General features: G+C 44.6%; 1 protein-coding gene across 3 annotated transcripts; it reads left to right on the top strand.

The window, feature by feature from the left end:
- Positions 1-853: 853 nt before the first annotated feature.
- On the top strand, positions 854-11,638 carry phf3 (PHD finger protein 3). Of its 3 annotated transcripts, none has more exons than XM_056436021.1 (16): positions 854-969; positions 2,874-3,121; positions 3,855-3,971; positions 4,076-5,363; positions 5,900-6,092; positions 6,470-6,521; positions 6,858-6,972; positions 7,083-7,239; positions 7,329-7,445; positions 7,567-7,689; positions 7,767-7,911; positions 8,241-8,427; positions 8,508-8,655; positions 8,743-8,832; positions 9,054-9,249; positions 9,342-11,638. In XM_056436021.1, exons 2-16 carry the CDS (start codon positions 2,890-2,892, stop codon positions 11,084-11,086), a joined length of 4,905 nt encoding a protein of 1,634 aa, XP_056291996.1. In that variant the 5' UTR covers positions 854-969; positions 2,874-2,889; the 3' UTR covers positions 11,087-11,638. The 3 variants fall into 3 exon arrangements, with proteins under 3 accessions (XP_056291996.1, XP_056291994.1, XP_056291993.1); XM_056436019.1 differs by having other exon boundaries at positions 5,900-6,152; positions 7,770-7,911; XM_056436018.1 differs by having other exon boundaries at positions 5,900-6,152.
- Positions 11,639-11,674: the final 36 nt, after the last annotated feature.

Below are 11,674 nucleotides of genomic sequence, written 5' to 3'. Positions count from 1 at the left end.
TTTCTTTTCACCAGAGGTAGATTCATCAATGGTTGGACGGTTTGTAGTGTTTTTCAAGCATCTTTGTTATAAATGTACTATTCAGAGGTTGTCAACATAACAACAGCCTCAATCTTGCAGTTCCTCTTCGTTCGTCCAGCAGCATTGTTGTCTTCGCTTAATCCTTTGAAACAATGGCGGCTCAAACAGAGATGCTCAGTGGAGACAAATCTGATTAGGCATTCAAATGAGATGGTATGACCATCTGCTCCCACTGTGATTTAAGTCAAGGGGCAGCTGTTCCATATTGTGTTGTTTCACATTTAAAAACTGGATTAGAAAGTAATACCATTTAGAAATTATATTTATTGGGTAGATATGTCGAGGTGAAATAATATATTTAAATAGCTATATGAATCTTAAAAAAAGAGATTATGTACAAAATATATTGCTTGTGATTGTGTGGGAATTACACTATTTATTCTGCAGTGTTATTATGGACTATTGACTTGCCTTTTTGCTTACAATAGCAAAAGTGGCCAGTTTGAAACTATCACTTGAAGTCATTTGACACAAAGGGCTAGAATCTGCTTTTCAGATGTAAAAGAAAAATAAATACATTAGCTTTCCAGACAAGAGGGTGTCAAATATTTCACTTTCTATATATAGAAATAAATGCATTATTGTCTTAGTGAGACTGATAAATGCGGTCGAAAAGTTGACTCAAACAACAGTCTCCGAGACCAAAACACTCCCCACTCGTGTGTGCCCAAAGTCCACGGCAAAGTCCGCGCCGTGGATCCGCGTCGCGCGCGCACCATCAGCTGCGACGCTACCTGTAAACAGAAGCCACGTGACATCCAGCGCTGCCTGTCAGGGGGCTTTGCAGCAGCAGGACGAATGACGGCCGAGTTAGAGGAAGTTACTGGGAGTAGCTGTGCTACTATGTGATCTTAAACGCGCTGGGTCCAACATTGCAGCAGTGGAGAGGTAAGATGCATCAAGACGAGTATGTCCAGAAATCGAAATGATAGACGATGGAGCAGATGCACGTGGGCGTGATCATCCAACGACCGTTAGCAGCGTTCGGGCTACAAACAAACTTGGCGACTTGAGGCCTAGGCTAAAGCTACCGAGCTAGCCTGTCTGATAGATGTAGCATCGAGCTGGCTCACTACACATCTACATGTTTCTGCCACACATTTGAGCTTTTCTGCCGCATTTATATATTTTCAAATGTGGCAAATAATATCCGAAGGAAGAGATGGAGCTTGCATTTCAACCATCGGTGGTAACTTCCTCCTTAAGTTCCCGTTCGCTCGCTAACGTAACGTAGCATTACATGCTAGCGTCGTTAGCTGTGACGTTAGCACGCCGACTAGAAACCACTCACTGGGAGAAGCGGGACACACGGACGTCATTTACGTGAGCTTTACGTTATATTAAGCAGAATCAAATCTACCCTTCTAGAAAAATGCTCTCGTATCTAAGTAATATGTGTGCACTGCTCTCTTCTGGCCTGCTCAAGGTTGTGCAGTCGTAACGTGATCTAAAAACGGTAACTTCCAGCGAGGATCACATTAGCTTCCCTCTGCAGGTTCTCCGAGTGCCGCAGCAATAGTTCCTTCGCACTTGCATTAATGTGCTTTGAACGTGTCGGCTAATCGGGGATGTAGTTAAACGTGATCGACCCACGGAAATGGCCCTCACGGAGACGCTGGCGTGAGGTTGAAGAAGGAGGACATTATTTACAGAGCAACGTGTTAAGCTGCCCGTCACTCCATTTCCACCAACTGTGAGCAACATTGCGTCAGAAATCGATAACCTTTCGTGTTTTGTTCCTCCATGCTGACCTATTTGGCAGTTCTTGAACATAGTTCGATTAAAGTAAAAGAACCAACCGGTCAAAGTTGACCCGCATTGGACCCCCACCGCAGCTATCCTCTCAAGAAATACACATAACGGTATATGGTTGCCTGGTTATCGGACAGCTTTCACACGAGGCTATAAACTTGTTCAATAGTTTTGGTCCAAGAAAAACTAAATAACATGCAAATAATGGTTTTTTTTGTCCTTTCAACTCTAATTTGCCAAAAACAACTTTATTTTTCTTCATACAAATAATAAGTTGTAGAGGTTATACACTACAACTTTATTTTTCCTCATTAAAAAACAAGTTGTAGAGGTTATACACTTCTTAACATGTTAAGTTTCCAGGTTGTGCCCACTATGTTGAGTAACATCATATTTCAGAATATAGGGTGGGTAGGTCACTAAAGCTTTAATCCTTAATGTTGATGTGTTGTCAAATATTGCTGCAGTTTCCCTTTTTAGCTCATCATTGAAAATTCAAAAGAAATGACTTAAGGAAGCCCAAGCCGGCAACAATATGTAGTGCAAAGCACTTTTGAGTATCTTGCCTGTCATTTTAACTTTAGATTAATTTCCCAATGACCATATCCAAAGACTATTTGGTCTCTGTAAATCATCAAGTAAATATGGAGATTTGGAAATGCTTTGCTCCAAGAAAGTAGAACCATCTGTAAAAGCTTAGACATTTACACAAGCAAATCCTTTTTAATCATTTAAAATCCTTTTTGACAAAGAGCAGTGTGAACACATGTTCCCTTTGAATTGAGGTTGTCCCTCATGTTGATTATTTTATTTTGAAGCCACTGGTCTGGAGGATGATGCCATTTGGACTTCGACACTATGTTCCACCTGTTGCCACTGATGTGAGATTGATCTGCTCAGATCCTCACGAGCTGACTGAGCCTGGTTAGATGGGCATGGTTCATGATGGCTGTTTTGAAGCATTATTAATCTACTTTAGCTTGATCAAAGTGGGTCATTTGATGCCTGCTTACCCTTCTGTCTGTGTTGTTTTATTACAGGAAGGCAGCAGCATTCATGGATACTGTGGACAGTAACCATTTAATACCCAGTGACCAGTTGGACGACTCCCTTGCAACAGCTCAACATTTGGAATGTGAAGCCAGTAATGCGTTTGGGACCGGACTCGGACTGGACGAGTCACTGAAGAACATGCTCAGTGACAAAGACCCCATGTTTGGATTTGCAAGCTCTCAGTTCAATATGCTGGACAATGAGGACGCCACTTTTCAGATTGCTGGCTCAACAGGTATGTCAGAAGATGCCTCCTGGCTAAAAATGTTTATTTGTATTGTTTCCAAACTTTGATTTAAAGCTGACCAACAGCTTTTTCTAAAAGACATTTAAAGTAACAACTTGCTAACGTTATTTATTCATCAGCAGCACCTTTTCTCTAATATGTTCAGTCAGCTTTTTTAGTTGCATAAAACAAATTACATAGGCATACCTCCCTAGATTTAGGTATGCAGAGGAAATAATAACTGTCAATATCCTTTTGGACACAGACGTTTTGATTTCAGCATTAGCCCATGATAAACTGTTTTATTTTGGTTTTAGATAAAAATCACCAAGACTCATTAATTGTTTTGAATATGTTTAAGACATACATACAGACGCTCAGGGAAATATTGTAGTTATTCAAAGTGTTTTAATGTGTCCAGTGTATTTTAATTATATTTTGAAAAGCATACAGGATACCACAATATCATTAGTAAGGTGCTTGAAGTATCAAAAATAACCGCACACTTCTATCAACGCAGAGTACGTTTTATTTGTGCTTTTGGTTCATTAGACAGAACAATTCTATATTTTAAAGATGCATATAAATGATCAGTATCAGCCAAATAGCTAATCTTCAACTGTTGAGATTGTCATTTCTACTTCTATCCATTTTAAATATTACTTTTTACATTTTTTTTAAACAAATTTGCATTTCCATTTACACAGGGATATACATTCTATATTTATTTTGGCTGTTGCAGGTCCTGCTGATGGTTCAGCCTCCACAGGCATCAGCAGCGAACTGAAAGTTGCAGAGATTACACGAGCCAAGCAACCTGTTGCCATGCGGAAGAAACGTCCAAGTCATATCGAAGACGGTGAGTTGCTCATGGAGATTCCTATTTCCATCAGATGGCACCTGCAAATTGGAGATGGCGTGATAAATTTTCCCCCCATGTTTTGTTTGTTTTTCTTGAAACAGAATGTAGCAGTGGTCCTCAACCTGACGACACATCCACCGAAACCATGATCCCAGTACGAGCTGGAAAGAAGCCAGCGAACAGGCTACAGAAGACATTTCCTATTGAGACAGGAGTTAAAGGCTCCCAAATGAAGAGAGACTTAACTCTGGGAGGGCGTGTTGACGTCAACAATTTTGTTGGTGGATTATGGCTGAATCCTTCTGTTGAATTGAGACGATTGACGGTCACAATCGCAGGATTCAGGATTGAACTGCTCCCAGGACCCTCTTACACACATTTTGAAGCGAGCCAGTCTGCGTGCCTCGACGGAGATTGTTCGTATGCCGTGCTGCCAGATATTGCTGTCGATGTACAGAACCCCACACCTGAGAATGGGGCGGAGGTCATTGAGAAGAGCTCTGCTGATGATGCAGCCCTCGGGCCGTATGTGAATCCTAACGACGTGCAGACCACCAACGGGACTTTAATGGGGAGTACCGACACGCAAGAGACACATCTTGACAATCAGAGTGTTCCTGCACAACAAAAGTCAGTCAGTGAAGGAAAATATGTGAATATCAAAGAGTCACAAAACATTGAGAATAACAGAACCACTGTTGGTAATGATGGTGATGAGGAAAAACAAGAGATTGTGGCCCAAACGCTGTTGAAGTCAAAACAAGGACTGACCTCGACCAAGGACAAGGACTTGGTTTCAGATAAACCAAACGACACGATTAAGGAACATAAAATGTCCCAAAACATGCCATCCAAAATCCAAAGAGGAGACCTGCACAAAATAAAATCTCCAAAGGAAAAGAAAGACATTTCAACGTTGAAAAGGCCAGCGGAAAACCCCCAAAGTGAGCATGGCACTAAAATGCAGAAGTCACAGGACACGGGGGAAAGTAAAGTGAAGCCCAAATTGCCAAGTACACCGAGCTCGGTTGCGAAGAAGAGCCCTTCATCTGGCAACCGCGTTGATCAGCAGGGACCGACTAAACATACTCACTCTCCCAATATCTCCAAAGGTGAGGCCGCTAGCCCGATACACGCTCGTCCAGGCCCTTCTTTAAAAATGCCAGAGGAGGATCAGGAGAAGCCCAAACTGAAAAAGCCAGAAAAGATCCTTCAAAGACAGAAAAGTAAACCGGCGAGAAGCATCTCCGTGGACGAGCCACAGCTGTTCATTCCAGACAATGCTCCCGTTGTGAAGAAGGAAACCGCCGAGGAGCAACCTGCTAACAGCGAGTCTGTGTGGGACGGGAACAACTGCTGTGGCCTTTGTAAAAAACACCACAACAACATGTGAGTTGCACGATCCCGCACTGTGTTACTCACACTTAATGATATGCTGTAGATTTAACTTGACGGGCAAGGTGTTTAGTTAGTTACACGAGTGTAAGCAACATTAAAACGGTGATTGTTTCGCTCTTACTCAGCAAGGAGTTTAAAGGGACAGTTCACCCCAAAAGCAAGAATACATATTTTTCACTTTAATCCACAAACTGCTGACAACAAGCTCTACTGATCATCTGGAGTAACCGCTAATGTCGGAAAGAAACATTGCTGATGAGTTCTAGCTATTCCACGGCAAAACAATCTAGAGTAATAAATGGCACGACAGGTAAGTAGAAAAATATGTATTTTGGATTTTGAGTGAACTGTGCCTTTTTAAGACTTTGGATTAACAATATTGGTACAATTATGACCCGACTGGCTTTCAGTCCAATGTGTTTGAACAAGGGAATCGTAATATCGCTGTCCTTTTGGTCCTGTGCCAGAGGGCGTCTGGTGCTTGGGAGACGCAGAAACACCTTGTGATAAATGCGTCCTTTGTTTAGGTTCATGGTTGGTTGCGGCCGCTGTGACGACTGGTTCCATGGCGACTGCGTTGGGCTTGACCTGACGAAAGTACGTGAAATGGAGGAGGAGGATCAGATGTACGTGTGCTTGAAGTGCTGCGAGGAGGAAAGCCAAAAGGTGGAGCCAGAGACCCCAGCAGCCGCCAAGCCAGAAGTTCAAGCCAAGACAGAGGTACAGGATCTTAAGCTGCCGCCCCAACCGGGACCCTCCGCCTCAGGGGGAGTCAGACCAGTAAGACAAGTACATAGTGACACAATGAGTTTTATATACAAAGATTGTTATTTGTCCCCTCAACTAATTCATCCTGATTTTAATCCTAGCCAGTGTTGCCACTCCAAGGGTTTGTGTCTTTTTGTTTTTAACTTTGTACAGAAGGCTGACACGGGGGGGTTGGTGTATTCACCAAAGTATATTTTTCCACACATAAAACTCACCCTGTACTTTTTTCTGACCTTTGGCTCGGGAGGGGGGGGGGGCTAATACTATTGTGTGTATTGTATTTCGATTTTAGTTTAAATACTATTAATGTGGTTTTTGCTCTTGTTAAGGATGCTGATAGAAGGCAGTCCACAGATGTCAGAGAAGCAGCTCATAAAACAGGTATTTATTGGGCGGCTGTGAGTGTAGAGATTAGTTTGTTTGTTGTGTTGCGCATCGGGTTAAAGGCCAGAGGCCGGTGCGGCGAGCGAGTCGCTCGTTCTGTGAGTCGGTACAAACCCAAATCATCTGTGAGGGTCTCTTTAAAGAGCAGCCAATGCCTTTGTTGTTTCTTTTGTTGCCGCTGGCTTTGCATTATTGTTCAATGCGGAACAGAATAAAACATGTCGTTGTTCATTCTTGGATATTAATGTGTTAATCATTAATATTTTGTCGTCCTCGCGGTCACAGAGTTCCCCGCCCCCTGTTCAGCAGACGTTGTCGTTTCTATCCCCACAGGTGTTCATCTGAAACTAGATACGAAAAGTAAGGCTTCAGCTTCAAAGAAACCCGTGTCCGTGGAGGCAATTAGGCGAAGTGTGCGTGATTCCCTGGGAGAAATACTTCTACAGAGGTAAGTATTTAATTAGTGAAAGTCATTAAAAGAATTGAGTACATGCTGACTTTTCTTTACTTGAACATCTTCTACAAGCATCCACAAACATGATGCCTTCTGCTGTTCAGGTTGAAGGAGTCTGACTTGAACGTGTCCGCAGAGAGGGCCTCTGACGTGGCCAAGAAGATGGAGAGAGAGCTTTTTTACTTGTATAAAGACACGGACAACAAATACAAGAACAAGTACAGAAGCTTGATGTTTAACCTCAAAGATACTAAAAATAATGTGAGTACCATTTCACACCACGTGTTAGCCAACTGTAAAGTATCCTGGTGTTGCTTATGTCAATTTATTTAAATTGTGCTATTTTCTAGGTCCTCTTTAAGAGGGTTCTCAAAGGAGAAATCTCTCCTGGTAACCTCATTCGAATGAGCCCCGAGGAGCTGGCCTCGAAAGAATTGGCTGCTTGGCGACAAAGGGAGAACAGACATGTAAGAGATGCTTCAGTTTTTGTTGTAGTTTTCTTAAGTAAACCTCAGTAAGTAGTATCGACATTTTTTAAGATGTTCTCTTTTATCCTTTTTTCAAAACCCCTTTTGCCTCATCTTACAGACCATTGAGATGATTGAAAAAGAGCAAAGAGAGGCCAAGAGACGGCCGATCACTAAGATCACACACAAAGGGGAAATTGAAATTGAGAGCCAAGAACCAGTGAAAGAGCCTGACGCTGAAGAGGTAAGAGACTCTGCATTAAATCTATATTATCTAGTAAAATCGGACGACTAGTGTGCTTGATTTATTCTTTTCCTCAGCAGCTTGAGCCTCCTCTAAAAGTGACAGAAGACTCAGTGGAACCTCCAAATACCCCCGAGATGAAAGCGAGTGGCGACGCGGGGAAAGACACCACCGGTCAGCACAAGTCCCACTTATTTGACCTGAACTGCAAAATCTGCACAGGTAAAGGAGAAAAACCCAGACACATCCCTCTGCACTATCGCCACTTTCTTTCTGGACTAATATCCCCAATTCATTGTCACTGTTGTTGTTTTTATATTGTACATACATGTTGCTATTCTATTGTCTTCAATGTCTTTTTTATATTTGACCCGTTATTTATATATTACATGTATGTACGACGAGAGCGTCCGTGTAACCAGTCAGATTCCATGTATATGGCCAATAAAGCCGACTCTGAAAATCATCGAGCCCTTTTTGACGTTTGATCTGCTTGTGTGTCACTATCCTCAGTTACCAACGTGTCATGTTTGTTTCTTTCCTTCAATAAGGTCGTATGGCGCCCCCTGTGGACGAGGCACCAACCAAAGTGGTCAAAGTTGCAACTACAGTGGTCAGGACGCAATCCGCCAAAGCACAAGAGAAGATGAGCACAGCCAGGCCGGCAATGGAGGACGATCTGCACCTCACCGTTTTAGAGGAGAGCTTCCGAAGCGCTCAGTCCGGCTACGAAGGAAGGTGAGGTTACACCGTGTGGTTCTAGTGGTCAACTCGTTATTGCAAGTTGGCTCCATCCATTTTCCTCCTATTTGTGACAGGTCGGATCTTAAAGCTGGAAGAGAGGAAGAGGCCGCTTTCCTCACGAACCTGAGCTCCCTGTGGCGAGGATTGATTCACATGACCTCTGTGGCCAAGTTTATGACCAAAGCTTTCATCGTCTCGGGCATTTTGGATAACTTGACCGAGGTAAAGTGGACGCCACTGAACATATTAAGATACGGCAAATTATTTTAGACTTACCGTCGGTAAGGTTGATATTTCTTTCGTCAATAGGACCTTCCAGACAGCGTTCAAGTCGGCGGAAGGATAAGTCCACAGACGGTGTGGGACTACTTGGAGAAGATACGGGCAACTGGAACCAAAGTGAGATTTGGCAGCTTTCCTCCTTAAAGGGATTATAAAGCCTGTAGTAAAATTCAGCCATTGAATATAATCACCCAGTTCCATTAAAGAGCAGCTTATGTCAGACGTATAACATTCTGATTTCATGTGGCGCATCATCAAGCTGCTCCACTGAAGTTACGCTCAGCATCTTGCACACGGATTGCAGATTTTACTGACTCATGCCTTTTCTTATATTAAAGGAGGTGTGCCTAATTCGCTTCTCCCCCGAGACGGAGGAAGATGAGATATCCTATACTCTTCTGTACGCCTACTTCAGCAGTCGTAGGCGTTTCGGGGTGGTGTCCAATAACCTGAAACAAGTGAAGGACATGTATCTCATTCCTTTGGGTGCGACTGAGAAGGTTCCACATCAGCTCGTTCCATTTGATGGGCCAGGTAATATTAACACACAACCGAAGATATCTCCCCTCTCTAAATGACCTTACATTTCTCATCTTTTAAACTTAACTCATCTTTTCATTTTCAAGGTTTAGAAAACAACCGCGCCAATCTGCTTCTTGGACTCATAATTCGCCAGAGATCGAAAAGGGATTATCTTCCCGTGGACATGAACGAAACGGCCGGGATTATGCCCGAAATCATGCCCATCGTCATTTCCACAAAAGAAACCCGAGCTAAAGAGGAGGAGGAGAAAAAATTCCTCTCCTCCTTGACTACTCCACACAAAAAAGAGAAAGAGAAACCCCTAAACACGACTGAAGATATTGATAAGGCAGTCACAGATTCTGTGGAAGAACCCGCTGCATCGGAAGAGACCAACAGTCTGGAATCCCAAAAACCGCTGCGCTTTCTTCCCGGTGTGTTATTGGGCTGGGGTGGGGAATTGCCCCCTCTGCCAGATGTTGGAGGTAAACATGCGACGATGGCGGACGACACCCAGAAGTCCCAACCAGCTCCGAAAACCGAGGCATCGGGTGAAACCTCTAAAAGTCCAGCGGCAGCTGTACCTCGAGAGCGCTTTGTCATCAAGAGGAAAGAAGCTAAACCCGTTAAAGCTGAACCGGAAGTGTCCACTCCCACGTGTGCTGCCGACAACTCCTGGAGAAAGGTTGCTGCAGTGGTGACCCACGGTGCGCCCGTCTCTCTGAGAGATAAGCCTCCAGATGTTTCCACTGAAGTGTTCCTGGGACGACTGTCAGCAGCTCAAATTGGGACCGAGCCGAGCGGCTCTGCTTCTGCAAACGCAGGCGACACCGGCCCGCTGTCTGGAACTGAAAAGGCGCCGTCTGAAGGGAGCGCTCCGTCGCAGGCAGCGCCAGCTCCAACTAGTAGCTCAAAACCTCCTTTAAGTGGAATCTTGAAAAAGTCGTCGGCATATTCCAGTGTGAATGTCGATGAAACAACGGAGCTCCACAAGGGTAAAGCCAGCCAGCTCGCTCCTTCGAGTCCCAAACCGGGTCCAGTGCCGAGCAGCACGAGGAATGATCAGGTCACCCTGTTTCACCAGGGGTACTTACAGGTTTCTCAGGCCAAGATCAAAGCGGAGAAAGAGAAGCCAACGACCGCTCAGTCATCGGCGAGTGAGAAGGAGGATCCTGGCACGTCGCCGGCCGGTGCGACAGTAACTCTGGCGGCGTGCGCTCCTCCGGTTCAAGGACCGCAAGCAGCGCGTTCCCCAGAAGCATCGGAGCTCCCACACGACTCTGGGATAACACCGGCGTTCCCAGCATACGCCAGTGCTTCGTTAATCCCGTCGCAGCCTCAGGTGCCCGCTAGCTACGAATACCCAGCCGGCCCCCCTCCTCCCTTCTCCAGCCCGCCCACCCAGGATCAGAACCACAGTGCGGCGTGGGCTGAGGACGGCGCCCCGCACTGTCTCCCCGGGCTTCAATCGCCGTACGCCGAGAGCTACCCCGAACCAGCGGGCCGGCCCACTTCGCCGGCCAAAGATTACAAGCGTCTCGAGGAGCAATACTGTGACCCGTGGGAGAGGCCGCGGGCTACGGAGGACCGAGACCACCACGGGAGGCACGGCCACCACAGGGACGCCCAGCCGGGGAAAAAGAGCCGACACCACGACCGCGAGAAAAAGCACGAACGCAGCCACGACCGCGAGCGGAGTCGGCACCACGGACACTCGGACGACCGCTACGGCGAGAAGAGAAAAGAGAGGCACCACGGCGACGAGCACAGCAGCCGCCATAAGGACCGGCACCGGCACCGACGGGACTCTGATTACGAGAATGGACGGAGAAGTTCAAAAGACAGTTAATTGTGCTGTATTTTGTACTCTAGGAAATCCTTTTAGCTTGTTGGTCACTTGGCTGGTTGTGGAATGATTTGTTACTTCGTGCAACAATCTGCAGCTGATTTCCTCCACAGAAGTTCCATTTTATGTTGCTGTTGCAGCCAAAGTGAAATATCCTTTCAGTGGTTGTGAAGATCTTTATCGACAAGTTCTCTTCAAACCCAGAAGAACTGAATATTGGAACAACTTTAACATTTTAAATTTTTTATTGTAAATATCTTTTTCATATTGAGCTGCTGTGCTGAGTTCAAGTGATCAGTACATGTTTTCAGTCGTGTAGTAACATGCAAAACCAGTCTGCACCATTGGTGAAAAGTTTAAATTGGCATGAAGGACTGAGGACCGAGATCCGAACAGCAACTGATTTTTTCCTCTTTTTTTTTTAAATTGCTAAAATATTTTACAAACTTATTTTTAAAAAAGTATATACATTTTGGCTTGTAATATACATTAGAGGTGAAGTGTGCCTTTGCACGGTGTTTATGTACAGTTCCTAATAAAGCTAATCTTTTTTATTATTGACTTAAAAATCTCATTTCTTTCTAAACTTAT

Source organism: Pseudoliparis swirei, chromosome 17, assembly GCF_029220125.1.
Source record: "Pseudoliparis swirei isolate HS2019 ecotype Mariana Trench chromosome 17, NWPU_hadal_v1, whole genome shotgun sequence".
Lineage (NCBI taxonomy): Eukaryota > Metazoa > Chordata > Actinopteri > Perciformes > Liparidae > Pseudoliparis > Pseudoliparis swirei.
Note: the sequence above shows the minus strand (reverse complement) of the source record. Positions and strands in the feature narration are given on the sequence as shown.

Bases quoted from the DNA above. Each gene is read 5' to 3' on its own strand.
- phf3 (XM_056436018.1), top strand. From the start codon at position 2,890: ATGGATACTGTGGACAGTAACCATTTAATACCCAGTGACCAGTTGGAC. The intron at 7,446-7,566 runs GTAAGAGATGCT...CTCATCTTACAG, and splicing joins GACAAAGGGAGAACAGACAT to ACCATTGAGATGATTGAAAA. The intron at 8,833-9,053 runs GTGAGATTTGGC...CTTATATTAAAG, and splicing joins TACGGGCAACTGGAACCAAA to GAGGTGTGCCTAATTCGCTT.